Genomic DNA, 18635 nt, shown 5'->3' on the forward strand with positions numbered 1-18635 from the left:
CAGGAGAAATCAGTGTGGGAGCAGTTACCACAGCTTGGGAGAATCACTGGAGTCAAACAGTGAAGTGTGAGATCTGGGGATGCAAACTGGCAAGAGCAAATGCAGAGGGGCAGGAAAGAATCAGAAAATATGAGTATAGGCAACACAAAAGGATGAAAAATAGAATAGCAGATGTTTTAGCCAGCTAACCATGCTTTGAAACTGGCAGTGCTCAAGTACAGACATCAGCTCTGGTAGGGGATGCTTCAGCATCATTTGTCAAGTTCTAGTTGCACTGTAACTGTGGTTTTACAGCTCAGGCTCATCAGAGACCACACTCTGCTCCTTTTTTCCCTTTTTTTATTTTATTCTTTTACATTTCATCCTCCATCTTCTTTCTGCTGTCTTCACCTTTTTTTTCCTCTTACCACTCACTTGTAGCCCATTTTCAGAAGGCTTTTTTGCACATAATTCTGGTACCTGCATCACAGGAGCCATTCCACTAACACAGCTTTGGTGTTCTGACCACTGTGATTTCTCTCCATAGAAAGGGGAGGTAAATCAGGCTGGGTATTGCTCCTTATGACTGAGGATAGGGTGGGTTTGTTTGGGGAAGTGACAGTGTTGGGTTTTAAAATGTGATAAAATCGGGTTTTTTTAGTAGAACTCTGTATTGGGAAGTAAGTGCTCAAGGAAACAATTGTTGGACTGCAACAATCTTGTGAATAACAGCTAAGGAAGCATAAGAATAATTCCAGATATGAAACACAGAACCTTCCTTTGCAGTTGCTGAACAGAACTGTGTTACCTATATTTGCTCTGGAGTGGCCAGTGCTTGGTAATCTTCCTAATTAATCTTGTTAATGCTTTCTTGGCAAGCATTATCAACTGCAGTTGGTTTGTAGTGGAGTTGAAAATTCAAATTTGGCTCTTCCAAGAAGATAGAAGGAATTATCTCCTGAGCAAATATTAAAATACCTGAAATTTAGACTGATTTTTTTTTATCCTCACAGTCACAGGCAGGATATGTGATATTTTTTTTTGCAGGGTGGTAGGTCTGGCTCCATTCATGGTTGCCATGATCATTATGAAGCTCTGTAATTGCACATAAACCCACGTTCACCAGATTATTTTTCTCCTATTTGTAGGAATTTTCATGCAGTAACGTGCCAATTAATTTCCTTTGCCATGATTAGTTAGCTACTCAAGGACTCAATTAATAATGATTCCGTTCTGCAGCAGTTTGCAGAACTTCCTGTAGTTACCATGGGAGCAGTCAGGGATTTTTATTGCTTGCTCTTGGAGGCAAAGATGAAGGATTTTTTCTGCACAAAATCTCTTGGTAGGTTTTTGAAGTCCACCATGGGATTGTTTCGTGCCAACACCTCTGAAACAGCATCCGCAGCGACCTGACTTTTCTGAGCCCGGTGGGACAGAAATGGAACAGCAACAAAGTTGGAGGCAATGAACACAGACATAAATTTAGGATTCTTGGAACTGTCGTGGCACATTGGAGCGAGTGGAAACCATTCTTGAACTTCATTGTTTCAGCTCACACCTAACTCTTGGTATAAATACAGAGGTTCATCTTTTCCTCTCACAACAGGGCTCTGAACCAAAGGCTGCACTCAGTCAAGGTTGGCTGCTGCTGCTGCATACTGAAACCAGAACCATAAAGAATAGAGGGATTTACTGCCTTTCCTTGGGAGAATGGAGCTGCAGGTTGAACGTGTTCCTACAGGAGAAATCATCCGCGTGGTCGGCCGCAAGGCAGAGCGCAGGACTGTAAGCCTGGCTTTCATTGTTCTCTGTCCCCTTCTGGTACTGTGGGTTACACAATAACCAACTGAGGTCTGGACTGAGCAGCTCCAGGGCAAGAATGGAAGGGTTTGCAAGGCTGGTTGGACTGACTGGAGCTGTGCTGTGAACAGTTTTTTTCTCTCTGGGGTGGAATTAGTAGCAATGGAGTGAGAGTTTAGAAAATTATTAACATTTATTTCCTTTAGAAGTACTGCAGTGACCCAAAGCTGCTGTTTGGCCTGGTTGTGTGAATTCTGTCAGAATTTCTGGGAGCACTTTCAGACTGCAGAGGAAGGGAAAGAGCTTTGATACAGTTGTTTTGTGCCTCTTGTGTTGGTTGTGCTGTCAGGGGGTTCATGCCCTGAATGTTACAGGAAGGTTCACATATGGAAAATTCAGTGGTACAGGCACATATTAACAAACTTATAAGTATCTCAAGGAACTGACTGTTCTGTTAACTTGGCACTTCTTGACATGTGTTCAGGGTTTGTATGTAAGTGAAAGGAAATCCATGAGCTGATCTTCTCTGGTTTGACACAAACAGTTGAGAAGGATGGTACTTTTCTGAGAAAAATTTCAGTTTTCTTGGAATTCATGGCTGTTCTGTGTGTTCTGCTTCAAAATATTTTCTATCTGCATTTGTATAATTTTTAATTAAAGGAGTTTAAAGAAAAGGAACTGTGTAAAATTTAAAATGTTTGGAAGTGCCTAAGTGCAACTGAATTTCTCTCTCTCTCTGTCATAGCAATTTAAAACCTGTTTAACAGATCTTCAGCTCTGGTAGAGCCATCTTGTACCAAAGTGCACATCTTTGCATGTTGCTGCTGTTTCCTAGCATTGTCTTTCTAGTGACTAATCTGAAACTCAATCTGAAAATGAGCTGAGACATTTACTGTGTGGTTACACAATTGTCAGGTAGAGTCATTTTACTTCAGAAAAAAACCTAGAGCTCCCTCTGCCTTGTGAGGAGAGGAGACAGTTGCAATTCCGGTGTTCTTTGGTTTGCAGGAGTGTTACTGACTTATTTGCACTGGCAGGACTGAATTGTTGTTCCCAGAGGGAAATGTTCTTTAAACCTTAGCGTGTGCAGGGGTCCTGGGGAAGATATCAAAGAGACAAAAGGTTCAACTTTCTAAAAAGTTTGAAACACTTATTAACATCCCATGAAATGCTGACTTGCTACTTTGTGTATCAAGCAGTGTCGGTGTTGCATGAATGGCCAGAGAGGGGTGGTTTTAGAGAAACTTTAAGGTACTTTAAACTGCCGCAGGAGTGGCGAGAGCAGAGCTTTTTTACTCTTATAGCTCAGAGTGGTTCAGGCTGTTGGAGTTCAGTGTGTAGAATTTCCTGTAGATCCTGACGAGACCGCCTCGGGTATTTCACACCTGTGTGGGACGGACCAATCTGCTGCTCACAGCGGATGGTTCCCGAGCTCGGTGCGATCGCTCCAGAGCGAACTCCACCTGCGTTCTTCCCAGGAACATGCACTTCTGATGACTCCCACAGCCAGGAGGGGCCGGTAGAATTACCGTCAGCGTTCGAGCTTTATCTTGTCCGTCCGCAGCAGACAGGTGCGTCTGCCCTGGGAGGCAACAGCCCCAGCTCGCTGCAGAAGCTGCTCGGCGGGATGCCGCTGCCGCGGACAACGTAACCGGCGCGGGCCGGCCCGGGGGCGAGGCGGGGTGCCGGGAGCCGCGGGGCCGGTGCAGGTGAGGGCGGAGCAGCGGCCCGCAGCCCGCATGCCCGGCGCTCGGACATGCTCACTAGCGGCGCGGCGCGGGCTCCCGCGGGCAGTCGGCGCCGAGGCGCTCGCGGAGCCGCCGCAGGGCCCCGAGCCGCGCGTCCCGGGGCACCGAGCGCAGGTGAGCGGGGCCGGGGGGGCCGAGCGAGAGAGCGGGCGGTCGGTGGGGTCGGTGTGTTCGGTGCGTCCCGCCCGCCCGGCGCTCCCGGAGCTCGGGCACATGGCTGCGGGGCGGCGCGGGGGCAGCGCCCCGGGCGGCCGCGGCTCGGCCGTTCTCCCGCAGCCGCCGACCTTCCCGGAAACTCGGAACGTTCTCCACGGAAGGAACAAATGAGCGGGGTAGAGCAGCCGGCATCCCGGTGGCGGCGCGGCGCGGCTGCGGCTGCCCGGTGCAGTTGCTCGCCGCCCGGCTCCCGGGCGGTCGGTGGCTGCGCTCCGGTAACGCTTCCCTGCGCGCATCCCTGCCCGGCGGGGAGCCCGAGCGGAGCCGGGGCCGGGCAGGGTGTGGCGGGGCTGCTCCCGCCTCAGACGTGGCCGTGGCACGGCCGGGGCTCCAGGCGGCTTAGCTTGCCCTTGTCAAGACAGGCTTCCCGTAGATCCCGAACTCGCGTTACAGCTCGGAGCGCTGCCGGTGCGATCCCCCTGCTGTGCACAGCGCTGACGTTCGTTGGAGGAATTCTCCCTTCTCTGCCCGTGCTCGCACAGGTGCCTCAAAGCCCTTCATGCAGAAAGCTCGGTGTGTTTAGCCCTCTCTCACAGGTGGAGATGGTCAAACTCCTTAACTTCTCCCATTTAGTCCACAAGTCTGTGTCCCCACTGAAGCTCAGGGGTTCCTGTCTCTAGTGCTGCTTCCCATGCCGGTTTTCCCCTGTTCTAATGTACCTGGAGTTAATTGTTTTAAGTGACAGTGACTCATGGGAGGAATCTGACTCTGCCTGAATGAGCAACTCATTCTAGTAACTTGAATTTTCCAAGTAAGCTGGCTTGAGCTGCATTCTTGTCGTTGAGAGGATTACAGAGGAAAAGTGGTTCTGAGTACAATGCAGAGATTATTCTGGTATTTAATCTCTCTCTGACAGTTGCTTGGGGCAGAAGGCTCCTCTGGAGCTACTTGTGGATGGCAGCTGCTTAGTTTTTAAAAGTGACAAATGAGAAAATTTGCTTGGTTGGTGGGACAAGCCATGAAAACAGAACCACATCTTAGAGTACTTGGGAAGAAAGGCATTTTTCTTTCATCCCCTTTTGGAGCAATAGACAATTGCCAGTTGTCAGCACCTTTTCAAAACTTTTAGAAACTGCCTAAGGCTTATGGAACTGATGAGTTCTTAATTTTCACAGTAGGCCCTGATATGGCAACCACTGTCATAACACTTCAGGGGTTTTAGTTTTGATAGTGGATATAATCTTGTATTCCAGGGAGGGGCTGTGTAAATATGAATTTTGTGTTCTGCCTGGCAGGGACCAATGGAGTGCCACACTGAACACATGTTCTAATTTATCATGGTATAAAGGATAGATTAATTTTTAAAGAGAAAAAAAAAAGGTGTGAATCATAACACACTAAGGAGTGAGAGATCCCATGTGAGTCAGTATCCACAGTGTGTCATTTCTGTTCTCTTCTGTGTAACTAATAGTGAAGAAACTTGTGACTTACAGTACATCTTCAGGATTTATAATAACTGTGAGAGAACTTACATAGATCCTGACAACATGAGTCAAGCCATTTTTATTTTTTTATTTGATTTAACCCCACTGGAGGAAGGCCAATAAAAAACTGGGGCTAAGAATGCTTTATAACATTAAATTTAGTGTTTCTTTCTATGAATCAGCTCAAACTCCATGGATGCCTTTATGCAAAGCTAAGACAGTCTTAGTCTTGTTCAGATATTTGGGATTTTTCTGTTTGTAGTGTCATGTTGCTTATTACTGCATTAGGAACCACATGCTTTCTAGGAACAGGACAAATTCCTCTACCCCTGTCCAAAGGAACAGCCTGCTCCAAATGCAGGAAAAACAAACTGCAGCAGCTGCCACAGTCCCAGGGCAGTGTATAAAACACAGCTCCCAATGCCCCTTCCCTTGGCTCTTACCTGGAAGCTCTGAATGGTTCCAGCATGGAACTTTTTATTTATTTATTTTTATTATTTTTATTGAGGAGTGCTGGGCTGCAGCACTTTGCCTCCCAGTTCAAAGGACTGATGAGTGAGCACTATTCTCAGATAACCAGCAGTGCCTTCTGGAGGACAAGCGTGTGTTTGGGAGAAGCTGGAGTGTTACAGGTGCCGCAGAAAAGGAGGTGGAGGGAACTCAAAGTACAGATTTCCCCGGGGCTGGTCTGTCCCACAGCCCTTTGTAAGAGATGTAAATCAATCACTTGTCGTTCCACACAGGCTAAAGAACCATTTAGAAAGGCTGATTTGTGTGCTTCTGAATGTTACCGTGGGGAAAACCATCTGTGTTGTGCTTTGGGTTACCTCTAGCAGTGGCAGCCAAAGGTGGTTCACTGGTGAGAGCTGATCCAGCTCGGAGCTGAGCAGGCCAAACAAACAGGTGATTTGTGAGGAGCAGTTCCCCAGCCCAGCTCTCTGTGTCAGCACAGCGACATCTGCACAGAGGCAGGGAAGGCTGGGGTCAGGTGGGCCCTTTGTGCTGGCATGAAGTGATTGCAATTGTGGCATGTGTGTGTCTCCTGTCAGGGCTTTTCCTGTGTTAAACGCTGCTTTACTGCTGTGCAACCAGCTCCTGAGTGATGTGGCTGGCTCTGCCTAGGATTGCTATCCCTGGCTTCTCCAGAAACCATCCATCCAGCCTGCTGTCAGCTCTAGTGGGTGAGGTTTGCATGCCTTGTGTGAGATTGTAGCACAGTTCTTTTTCTGCCTGGAGGGAGCCACTCGTGCTGTGCCTCTCTGTGCCTGGATTCAGGGATCTCCCTGCAGAAAAATATCCTGCTCTGTATTTTGATATGCTCCTCTGCATATTTCTTGTTGATGTATTAGTGGGATGGGTAGCCAGCTCTTTCCAGGAAATATTAATAAAGATATAAGCAGGCAGCACAAGTCAATGTGGAAGGCTAACAAGGCTTGTTATGGCAGAAGGTTTGGAGTGGACAAATCTCAAGTAATTTGTTGCAACTGAGTCATGTTCTGTGGGGGTGGAATTGTTCCTTACAGCCCTGCCCTGCCTTATTTAAATATTTAAACATTTAAATACAGCAAGGAGCAGCAGGGCCAGTACCTTTTCTGCTGCTATATATCTCCAGTGTAGTCTGTTCTGTATTAAATTCCTGTACTGGAAGGCAGTAAAGGTTAGTATTTAGAACTCCTGTGGCATTCATGCATGCATGGATAGCTCTCCCTGGCAGCTTTTTTTCTTTAGGAAAGTATTTGGTCAGGTGCCAACGTCCCGCTTTCCTGGGACACTCTCAGCCCTTTAACCAGTACAGTGACCTTGGGCCAGCCTGGCCACCACCCTTCCTGTGATTCAGTTCAGCAGCTGATAATAAATGGACGTAGAATTTGACATTTTGGCAGCACCTTTGGAGTGTTTGCCCTCTGGGCAGTGAGGTCCCAGGGCTGGGAGGTACAGCAGGCTGCAGTCACTGAAAGCTCTGTCGCTGAATGGGCAGTGTCATTGTTGGTGGTGAAGAATGTCGTGTCAAAATGTGTTGTGATATTTGCCAGGAAATGGAGAGTCCATGAATGACTAAAAAGTGCTCTGTGACACAGCTGTGATGGCACTCAGCCTGCAGGCTGGGCTCTGTAAGCTAGAGCTGTGCCTTGAAATTTAGTTTGGTAATTTCTTTTGAAGGCACTTTTCTAGTAAAATTTCACCACAGAGTTTGCTATGAAGATGATGAAAGGTCTAGAGGGGAAGTCCTATAACGAGCAGCTGAGGTCACTTGGTTTGCTCAGCCTGGAGAAGAGGAGACTGAGCTCAGACCTCACTGGGTCTGAGCAGCTTCCTCATGAGGGGCAGCACCAAACTCTGCCCTATGACAGGAGGAGGGAACAGTGGAGCTGTGCCAGGGCAGGTTTAGGTTGGATTTTAGGGCAAGGTTCTTCCCCAGAGAGTGCTGGGCACTGCCCAGGCTCCCCAGGGAATGGGCACGGCCCTGAGGCTGCCAGAGCTCCAGGAGAGTTTGGACAGCTCTGCCAGGGATGCTCAGGGTGGGATTGTTGGGGTGTCTGTGCAGGGCCAGGAGTTCATCCTTGTGGGTCCCTCCAGCTCAGGATATTCTGTGATCTGACTCTGTATTTCCTTTTAGTGTGCTGTGTCTGACCAGAGATTTCCCCCTTACAAAAGGTAACACAGAGATGTGCTCCTACCCTGGGACAGTGCCCACTGGACCAGGAAAACAGCTCTGGAGGGGGTTTGGGGCTGCAGGGAAACCTTGGTGCCTGAGCAGCTGAGTTTCATTAGGCAGAGTGATCCTGGTGCCTTCTGCCAGCTGACAATCACCAGGTGTATTTGGCCATTTTGCTAATGAAGAGGGGGATTATGGAAGGAGCTGTAATTTAACTAGGGAGCAGTGTTTGTCAGAGGATTTTATTGAACTTGCAATTGCATTTTTCTTCATTACCATATCCTCAATATTTTATGGTTGTCTTTATGTCTGTTTTCATTGTCACCCGATGCCTGGTCTCGATGGGTTATTCCTATCCAGGAAAGAATCAGCTTTACTTCAGCATTGTAATGACAAACTGAGAACAGAAAAAAGGGTAAACTCAGCTTTCACACTGCACATATTGTTCATGGCTGAAGGGTCCAGTTAAGTCAATGTCCAATTATATAATGAAGAGATAGTGATCTGTTTAGCTTTTTAGAAAATTAAATTCCACTGAAACAATATAACTGGGACTATGGAAGTAGGAGGAAAACTATTTTCCATTCTGAAGCAGGCCTTTGTATAGAGTTGAGTTTTTTCAAACTCACTAACAGTAACTAATAACTTGTACATTATACAGCCCACACTGAGTCATTGTTTACTCAGGGAAGTGACTTTCAACAGCCAGACTTGTTTGTGAAGTTTAATAACTAAAATATGCAGTTCTGTGCTTTACAAGGCTGCACACTATAACCAACATATTGGAAAAAACAAAACCTGGTGCATATTTGCAACACCACACAGCACTGCATTACAAGTGCTGCTGCAGCTCAGGTTTTGATCTGCAGTAAAAGCCTGGTGAGTCCAATGGTGTGGTTTGGAGACAGGGAAGATTATTGCACTAATTAGTGTTGGGCTTTTCTAGAGTTTTATTGAACCTTCCAAATTAGAGACCAGGAAGCCTTGTTCTGTGTCCACACACACATCTTGTTGTTTTAAATAACAGGTTGTCCTCCACTCTTAGGACTTTTGGAGTCTGTTTGAAATTGCCTCTTGTTCTTCTTGGGAGGGAAAGCCACACCTTTGCACCAGGAAGCCAGGAGTTCTCTCTCTGACAGAACTGGAACTCAGACAGAAAAGCAGATGTTTCTTTTGCCTCCTTTGAGTGAGCACTGGAGTTCAGTTGTGAGCCTTTCTACCTTTTCCTGACTCATGATCTGCTGTTATGTGTTAGCATGGGATTTTCTCACAGGTGTTACAGGAAACTTCGCTCCCCACCCATTACACCTGAAAAGGTTTTAACAACCCAGGCTTTGTGTCCCTGGTTGGTTTTGGGGTTCTGAATAAACAACCAAGTGCAACAAACAGCAGAGCACCCATCACATTTCTCAAGTAAACCAAATGCTTCATTTTAAATAGAGCATTCAAAAAGTTCATTTTCTGTTTTTCCCAAAATTACAAGCTTTTTTGGACACAAACAGAAAGGAAAACCTTTGTCTCATAATGAAGGTGAATACAAAATATATGACTTGCAAAATCCTCATTTTATTTGTGCATGGATTTGTTTGCTCTTATAAGTGGTGGAGGTGATCAAAAGCAAGTTCTGCAGAGAAGTACAGAGTGTGTTTTTGTGTGTGCCCAACCATAGCACTCTGTGGGAACACAGATTACATTTACTTTTGCTGATCTTCTGTCCAGGAGTTTGGTGGATAGGACCTGGGAACAGCAGTTTATGGAGCTATCAGCAAAGCTTAGAGCATCAACTTTTACCATCCCAGAAATTCTCATGTTTTACTTTTATACTTCCATTAAAACAACTGTACAGTGCTGTGATAATCCTAGCAGGACTGGAATTACTGAGAGAACCACCAGGTTTCCTTGGACATAAACCCAAGTTCTGCCTGCAAGGTGTCAGGATGAACATGGGTTATTTCTGATCAGCTGGGGTGTAGGAAAAGTGTGGATGGACATATCAAAGTGGAACATGGTTGTTTGGAAAGAGAGTTTACAAATTCATAACCTTGAGGGGGTTTGAATATTCTGTGCTGGTCTCAGAGAAAACCAGAGGCTGAAAACCCAGAAGGAAAAGTGGAGGCTGAGGAAGGGTGGGAGGCCAATAGAAAAAGCAGAAACTGAAAAGGAGTGGGAGGCCAAAATGGTGTGGGAGGTCAGCAAGGAAAGCAGAGGCCAGAAAGTGGAGGCTGGAAAAGTTAGATGGAGATAAAGATGTGTAGGAGGCAGAAAAGGTGGTGAGGCCAAAATAAGCCCATATCAGAGATCTGATCGATCTCATTTTACTCTGTTGGCCTCCACATCCTCCTGAAGAAGGGGACTCTCAGACTATTCAGCTGAAGAAAATTAAAGCTCAGCTTTATGGAATAACTTGGGGACAAATGCCCATTGTCTTGGCTCTTGTATCACTTCAGTTGGAGCTTAGTTTCAGCACTTAAACATTTGGTTTCCAGCAGAAAGCTGCTCTGTAAATTGTTTGAGTCTTGATTGTAAAAGTAGTGCAGGTGAGCTGTAGTGCTGCCTGACAGTTCCATTCCTTAAAAGAGTGTTCTTTAAGATCACCAAAGAGGTGTCCCCTCTTCTGAACCCACAGAAGAAACAGCACTCTGACTGCTTTTGCAGGGATTTGAGAAAGCCAGGAGGAATTTGGGATAATTTATGCAAGAAGTATTCCCAAACCAGGTGTGTTAAAGTCCCTTAGAACTTTTAAGAAAAATAACATAATGAAGAAGCACAGTGTCTTTTCTCTTTGCCTGATATAATTAAAGAATACAAGGGCTGATGGTTATGAGCCATTTACAAATTAGGGTAAAGCTTTCAGACGTTATTTGACTCAAATACAAACTAATCTGATTTGAGGTATTTGTGTCTTGATACAAGGAAGAAGCAGAAAGGCAAGAAGAGTAAAAAAAGAGATGAGCTGCACTTCCTGGAGAGAAAAGCAGGGCCTGGCTGGTGCTGGCAGCCTGGCAGGTAGTGAGTGCTGGGAGGGAGTGAGGACTTCCCTGCTGCTCTGGCAGGCTGGTCATGAGGGCTCCATGTGAAGAGGAAATGTTGCAAGAGATGTGGTGTTCTCTATGCAAAAAACCCTTGTGTTGTGCAGGAGGCTGTTTGATCTCTCTCTCTCTCTCTCTCTTCAAACTGAAACCTGAGTGGTTGCCAAGTGTCTGCTCTGAAGTTTCCGGATCTAGGTGGGGACAGGAGAGTTCCAACTGTAACCTGAATGCGTTGAACTGGCAGCTGCTGGTGTCCAAAAAACCACTCGCACTGGGAGGAAAATTCCACAAAGTGGCTCCGTGTAGGATGAGAATGTGAGCTATGTCCAGGCTCACGGCCATGGAACTCAAAGCTGCTCTCCTGTAACTGTTTATTTTTCTCTGGAGGCTTCAGTGAAGTTGGCTGCTCTTGTCCCTGAGTGCAGCTTTGCTGGAATGCTGCCTGCCTGCCATCAGAATAAGGGAGCACCTGGGAGAGGATTGTGGTGTCACCTGAGAGGAAGGAAATCAGTGTTGCTGCAGGGTGAGTGTACATATCAGGGAAGAAATCTTTGTATGAGCCAGTCATTGCCTTCCGAGGAAAAATTAGGTTGTGACAAAATTTTTTGTTTTGGAAAGGTAAATTCTGGTGTAGCTGTCAGCTTGGTACCTGGCTGTCTGTTTTGAGCAGTGAATTTCTCTGTGCTGAACTCTTGAAAGTGCTTTTCAGGCCACACTTGTATTGGCCTCAAATTATCTTAATTGCAAACCACTTATCTGAACTGATGAGTAGTTAACACAAATGTGACACGGTGCTCGTTAGAGTAGAAAATCAATCAGTGTTTAGTGTGGGCTGGATTGACATTTCTGGATTGATAGGGGATGGGGAGGTTCATTTGGGTCAATAAATGGCTCAGTGATGAGTGTGTGGAGTGAGCTGCTCCTCTCCTGTGTGCTGGCAACCAAAGCCCACCAGCATCAGCCCTCATTTCTGAGGCCAAAAAGTGTCAGTTTTTGGGTTTTGGGAGTGGCAGAGCATTGCTGGGACAGGATCCCCACGTGTCAGGTGATTTATGGTGCTGCCCCCCTGCTCCTGGAGCACTGCAGCTGACAGGCTGCACCCCTGGTGGCATTCCTGGGCTTGTCCCCAGGGCTGCTGGGGGTGATACTGTCCTTGTGTCACTGCTGCAGGATTTCAGTGCTCAAGGCATGAGGGTGTGCAGAGGGGAGGGGATGAACAAGCAGCCAGAGAGTCTTGGAGCTTCATACATGTCACTTCCATGAAATGGCCTTTCTTTTGGATTCCCCCAGTACCTAAGATAAGCTTATCCTGATATCAGTTCTGTTCAGAATCATGGAATGGTCTGGCTTGGGAGGGACTTTAAGATCATCTTGTTCCACCTTTCACTGAAGCAATTTTAATTGGTTTCACTGTTGTCCTCCACTCCCTGCCTTGTACTTGCATCCATTTGACCCTTTGATTAACCCTTTGAAGCAAAGTTGGGAGAGCAGTGATGACAAAAACAACATTTTCTGTTTGTTTAATTCCCTGAATGTCTGCTCAGAGTGAATGGATCTCAGTCCAGCCCAGAGGGGGAGAGGGCCAGGACAGGCACAGCTGGGACAGAGGCTGTGTCACAGGAACATCAGCTGTCCAGGCCAGCTGACAGCAGCCTGGGACTGCCCTCTGCCACCTCAGAGGACATTTTCTGTGCCCTTTTCACCTTGGACAAGTGTCTGTAGTGTAATGATGTGGCAATGATGGCTTGTGTGGCTGTTCTGTTCTTACACTGCTGTGTTTTGATCCTTGAAGTCAGTGCTAGTGAGAAGTTTGTTTGCTAGAAGGTTCTGCAGTCACACTGGGGGACTTTTGTGCTCTGATGTGTGGGCTGATTGGCACCAAAACCTCCCAGCATGTGGATGTGGAGCTAGGCCAGCTGTTTGGGACATAAATGGTAATTAGTTGTTTTCTAAATGTTGGCTTTATCAAGGTTTACAAACAGAATAATGAGTGTTCCCAAGCTCCCACAGTCCCAGCTCCTGAGCAGTGCAGGAGCACCTGCCCATGAGTCCTGCACTGCTGGTGCCCTGTAATGTGCTATCAGATCAGGGAGAGAGAGGCACTGATAAATCCTTCCAGGCTGCACACTCTTGGACATGGAGCCAGGAAAAGCTGCTGTCTGTTCTGCCTTTTGCCAAAGCATCTTTAGAGTGGCTGGCATCCAAAACAGGGAGAAGAGCCCAAGGCACAGGGGTCTAGTTGGGCACTGGTGTCTGGAATATTTTGCTCCCCTCCCCTTCCCAGAGCATTGTTTTCCATGGATGGAGTTTGGGAGAGCCAGTGCACTGAGAGTCAGGATGGGGAATACCTTACCCAGGTGAGGATGCAGAGATTCCCACTCTTGCCCTGCTTTTCACCAGGTGTAAAGATCCAAAGAGCCTTCCAGCCCTGTGGGACTCTAACAAGGCATTTGTGGTGGGTAGTAGGACAAGGTTACTCTGTTGTGGTATCTGAGCATGCCATGAGAGACACAGGCAGAAAGGGGAAGGGAGAAGGAATTAATTCTGCTGCCAAAACCTTCCGTGCGAGAGGTCGGATGTGGCTCCGTGCCCACCCCGGGCATACAGGTTCCTGCAATTTGCTGCTGTCACCAGCAGCAGTGGCACACAAGGAAACAAAATTTAAGAATGCCATCCTGCAACAGAGACCTCAAGAGGCTATTTCTAGATGGAATTGAAGCTCTGTGTGATGTAGTGGACTGTAGGCTCATTGTGAGGGTAGAAAACAACCAGAAGTGGTTTGCTCTGGGATTCTTTATGCTGTAGTAGGCAGCTGGATTAAAATGTTCTGGAGTTTTGCTCCTTTTTGATGCGCTGTGGGTGAAGAGGCTTCACAACCAGCTGTGACCTAGCAGGTGAGCTGGAGTGGGTTAGCACTTGGAAAGGTGAATTTTGGAATAGTGGGGTTTAGCCCTGCAGCTACCTGCATGCAGCTACTCCTGGGAGCCATCAGCTGTTGAGGAATTTGTCAGCGCACAGACAAGTGTGTGCTGCCTCTCACACACCCCAGCAATTCTGAGAATGTGAAGGACTCTCACATCCCCATCCTGTATGGCCCTTCCCTCCAGCTCTAGGGGCTAGTGGAAGCAGGAAGGAGGTCAGGCTTGATATCCGAAGTGGAGGAGAGGAATTTCTGGCTGCCCAGCAGATAACGCCCATCACTCTGCTCTTGGCCACTCCCGCTGCCCCTGCTCTGTGGAAAGTCTGATTAAAGGCGGCCGCTCCGCCCCGGCTGCCTGAGCCATACATCCCTGCACAAATGCCAGATTCTCTTCATTCCAGCCTGCTGACTTCAAGAAGGACTTGCTCTGACAAGCTGGAAATGAGGGCTGGCAGCTTCATCTGCAGCTCAAAGGCTTTATCTCTCTTAGACACTCTTCCTAACATTTCCCACAAACACTGCTCTGCTGGTAGGAGCTGTTGCACACACAGGATCCGTCAGGCACTTATGAATAAAGCCTTACCTTGTGTAAGTCTCCTCAGAACAGGCAAGGAACACTTCACAAAGCACTTGGCACCAGGCCTGTGGCAGAGCTGGCTCTCCTTGTGCTTCAGCCTCATTATCTGGGGAGCAGTAGGAAGAGTCAGCTCGTCAGCTCAGCCTTTGATTCTCCCGTCCCCCTACCAAGCACTGATGTTCTTTCCTCCACAAAAATCCTACAGTCCAGCCTCCATCTCCCACTTGGGCTGTTTCCATCAGCTGAAAGCTGGCAGCTTTCCATCACCTCCAGCTTCCACACCATGTTCTGATCGTTCTCTTTCCTCTCTGGGCTCCCACCTTCACTCCTGCCCCTCTGCTCCATGATGAGTTCTTTGACTTCCAGGATTGTTGTGGCTCCAGCAGCAGCTGCTGTTTCCCTGGTGTTGCCTCCCTGCTCATGAGGGATGCCAGCTGTGTCCACCTGTTAGGGTTGTTTTGCATGTGCCTTTAAGGCAGCTGCTTCTGCTGCATTTGCAGCCTTAAACCTGGAATATTCATATTCCCTGGCCTATCTCAAGCAATGGATGAACTCAGCCTTCACTAAATGCTTGCCCAGGGTGAAATCTATTTAAGATGTAATAATGGTTCTAGAGAATCCATGCCAGAAACTGCAAGATAGCCGAGCTCTTTGATTGCTGTTTGTTTCAAAATCAGTATTAGAGCAAGTGAACTTTTACATTCACATATTTAACATGTGGAATGAGATAACCTTAAGTGTGATGCAGTAAGGTGTGCACCCTCATATAAAAATTTATCACAAATCCAATTTGAGTCATCATCATGATTGTGACATGATTTCTGCTTAAAAGGGCACCTTTGATGTCATCACCACATTGCTTCACAAGCAGCTTGCTGCTGTTATTTTAGGTTGGGGAGGGTGTGTGCATGTCTATAGCTTCTAAAAACCATCAGGCCAGTGTCAGATGTCTGCCCAGTGCTTCACAGCTTGCACAAGTGGCTGTTAGGAGACAAAACTTTTTTTTTTGGCTGATTTTTGAGGGAGGGCTTTGACTTAGGGCCATATAACCACCCCTGCTGAGCAGAAAGGGGATCCCAATGATATCTGCTCCAAATACTCTCTCCTGACCATGAGACTGTGCTTCCTGGATGTTTTGTGAACTAAGACTTGTGAAACAAAAGCTCTAATTTCCCTTTGTGAAGCTTGATACAGAGCACACAGCTCTGGAGCAGCAGGATATGAGAATTAGAATCATTGTTGCAGTGAGGATTTTGAACAAGAAGCAGGCATGAAATACCCAAAGCATTTAACCTCCGTGTTTTATTCATCCTGGAGCAAGTGTAATTTAAAGTGGCACCTCTATAATTGATGAAGTATCTTTTTACCATTTGTTTAATTACCAGTTTCAGTGTCTAGAAAGCAGCAAATCAATAATTTACAGTGATGAACTTCCCTGTGTCTCTGTTTTTCTACTTCAGCCATGCAAACAACAGCTCCTGAAACAAGCCCTCAAATATTGATGCTTTCCTTTAGGTGATATAAAAGAGCTTAACCTTTTTTCCTGCCACAGGTGCACTCCAACACCACTGAAGCTGAGGGCAGAGCACTGACCTTGGCAAGGCAGGGTTAATTTAGGGCTTGCCCTGCATTTTGTATGAGCTCTCAGCTTTTTGCAGCCTCCTCTCTCTGCTGGGGTGATGGAGGCTGGGCTCCTGTTGTTGCTGTAACAGCAGATGCTGCTGCCCTGGCTTTAGGAGAGTTGTAAAAACAGAAAATTTAAGCTAACAAATCAAAGCTGATGCCTGTGGTTTATATGTATTTCTTACATGATGGGGTTTGATAACAAATGTTGACTTTTCTATGTGAAATACCTATTCTGGGGACTGTGGATCCTCTGTCAGCTTAGAGCTCAGATTCCCTCATGGTCCTGCAGCACCTCCCCAAGGGGAGGTCCTTGATGTGTCCAAGAGGAGCTACAGGATCTGTACCTGTCAAATCAGAGGGGAAAAGGTGTTTCCTTTTCCCCAGTGGGATGAGCCTTCAGACAGTTCCTCTTGTGCTCCTGGCTGCCATGGACTGTGGGGTTTCCCACGCAGCATCAGAGCAGAAGATCTAAAGACACCCAGGTTCCATGAGATGTCCAAATCCAGGCATTTCTAGCAGGGTGGTGAACTCTGCTTTCAGTCTCCCAGCCTCATACCTGTGATTCTTCTCACTTTTTAGAGCCAAGACAAATATCTTATTTCTCCTGGACCTGCCTTTGAAACGGAGCAAACATCTTAGTGACTGCATCCTTGGGCTTGGTATGAAAAACAAACAGGGAGTGCATCCCTTTCCTGTCTCTTAGGAGTGCCAGTCCTCATCTCCTGTTGAAGAACAAGATGCTGTGGGACAGTTGGCATTTCTGTTAATGTCACAGCTGTCAATTCCTTCAGGATCTCTCCTTTCAGCTGGAGCTCTCAGCCCAGAAGAAGGTTTTGTTTAGAAAATAGGTGTGAAGGGTCATGAGGAAGATTACTGGGCCTGTTGTGTCAGCCTCAGCAGGGTTTGTGCAGTTTTGCAACCACCAAATGCAGGATCAGGAGTAAATCAGGCAGAGAAAGAAAAAGGGTTTGGACCTAACCACAGCTGGGGAATGAATGTTTCCATTCTCTGCAGAGACCCATGTTTGTCCAGATGTGCAGCACACATTCCTGAGAAGCACAGAGGGATGGACTCCTTCATTGTTCTTTAGTGTCTCTGTTTCTGATTAAACTGATGTCTCTGATAATGCAGAAAGTTTTGAAAATGCAGAGGGCAGAACTGTGTAGTTCTCCTTAAGAGGGAGTTGAAACTGCCTTGGAGATGAGATATTGCTTGTAATCCAAAGGGGGCTAAGTTGCAGGCCAATAATTTATTTGTTTTTTAACATCAGTGTCATTACTGCTTCTTTTACATTAAAAAAAAATCTTGATTTAAGGCGGTTTTGATGTAATAGGAATGTGATTGTTTTCCAAGAGTTTAAAAACTATTCTGAATTGAGAAGGTTCTGCATTTGAGTGCAAGCTGATGCAGGTGGACATGGAATATCCTTCTGAAATGATGGCTGTATTTTCCAGGCAGCCTGGAGCACTTCTGCCATCACAATGACAGCTCATCATTCCCTGTGGATGTTAAGTGATGCTAAATCTATTTTGGGACAGAAAAGATTCACCAAAGCATTAAAGCCTCCACGGGTGATATGGGGGGGCTCCTTGGGGCACAGGCAGAGCAGCCAGCGGAGATGACCTCACACAAAACCCTTCATCTGGTGCCTTTTCCCCTCCTTTTCAGCAGGAGCAGGGCAGGCGGGCGAAAGGGAAGCAGCTCAGACATCAGCTGCAATATCATCTGCCCACGTGCTCAGCTCACTGCCAGGGCCAGCCTCACTGCCTGGCTCCTCTCCTTCCCTCTGCCTCTGCAAACTGCTCAGCCCCTTCCTTTCTGCACAATCTGGAATTTCTACAGCTCATCCAATATTCTTATTTTGGGTTCATGATCTAGTTGTTGAAACTCTTCCCTTAAACTTTTCTTAGGGGGCTTGTGCCATCGCAGTGAGTGTAAAGTGCTCTTTGTTCCCTTACAAAGAAGGGTTTGAAAAGTTCACTCTCATGTGTGTCGCTAATAGTTTTATTAGAACTTATTTATAACTTTTCACTGCCCCAAAATAACTGCCTGCCTTAGGCCAACAAAGTCAGTTTGAAACAGAGGAGAGAGGAAAAAGAAAAAAAGAAGTTAAAAAAAAAAAGAAGTGGAAGTACAAATTGTGCCTGTAAACTCTTCACTTATAAATCATCAAATTAAAAACTGCTCCACTTGTTTTAATGTCCAAAGCATTCAGTGTGCTCCCAGAGCTTGACTCCACTTGGGAACTTGGAGTTTGCTACAGAATTGCTACGTTTGCTTTAAAGGAAGGTCACACCCAGAAGGAAAATAAGAATTTGTTACTCCCAGGTATCACCCAACACTTGCAGGTTGCTGACTTGGCTTTTTTCCCTACGGAACCTGTGGATAATCCATGGAACAAACCCATGGCAAATGCAATTGTACCAATATAAAATGTTGCTCACAGCAACATATCCCCATATTTTGGGTAAAAATGATAAAGATATCCCAGATCTTACACTGATATAAACATCTTTATCCTACTATAAACTGTCCATACTAAGGGATTTGTTGTTACAGTAACAGTAGAGAGGAGTAGGGTTAGTTATGTGTTGGGTTATCACTCATGTACAAACTATTTTATAAAAAAATCCAAATTTAAGCAAATATGTTCCGTATGT

At 46.5% G+C, this 18635-nt stretch overlaps 1 protein-coding gene across 4 annotated transcripts in view; it reads left to right on the plus strand.

Annotated features, from left to right (window-relative positions):
• Positions 1-1223: 1223 nt before the first annotated feature.
• The window catches only part of MYO1C (myosin IC), a 53720-nt gene continuing 36308 nt past the window's right edge, over positions 1224-18635 (plus strand). The window contains exon 1 of one of the 4 annotated variants that reach the window (XM_038157690.1): positions 1224-1764. In XM_038157690.1, the coding sequence (XP_038013618.1) occupies positions 1690-1764 (75 nt within the window). In that variant the 5' untranslated portion in view covers positions 1224-1689. Of the gene's footprint in view, positions 1765-3090; positions 3351-3390; positions 3642-7703; positions 11376-18635 lie in introns of those variants that run through there. The other 3 variants (XM_038157694.1, XM_038157689.1, XM_038157693.1) reach the window with 3 other exon arrangements.

Source organism: Motacilla alba, chromosome 19, assembly GCF_015832195.1.
Source record: "Motacilla alba alba isolate MOTALB_02 chromosome 19, Motacilla_alba_V1.0_pri, whole genome shotgun sequence".
Taxonomy (NCBI): Eukaryota; Metazoa; Chordata; class Aves; order Passeriformes; family Motacillidae; genus Motacilla; species Motacilla alba.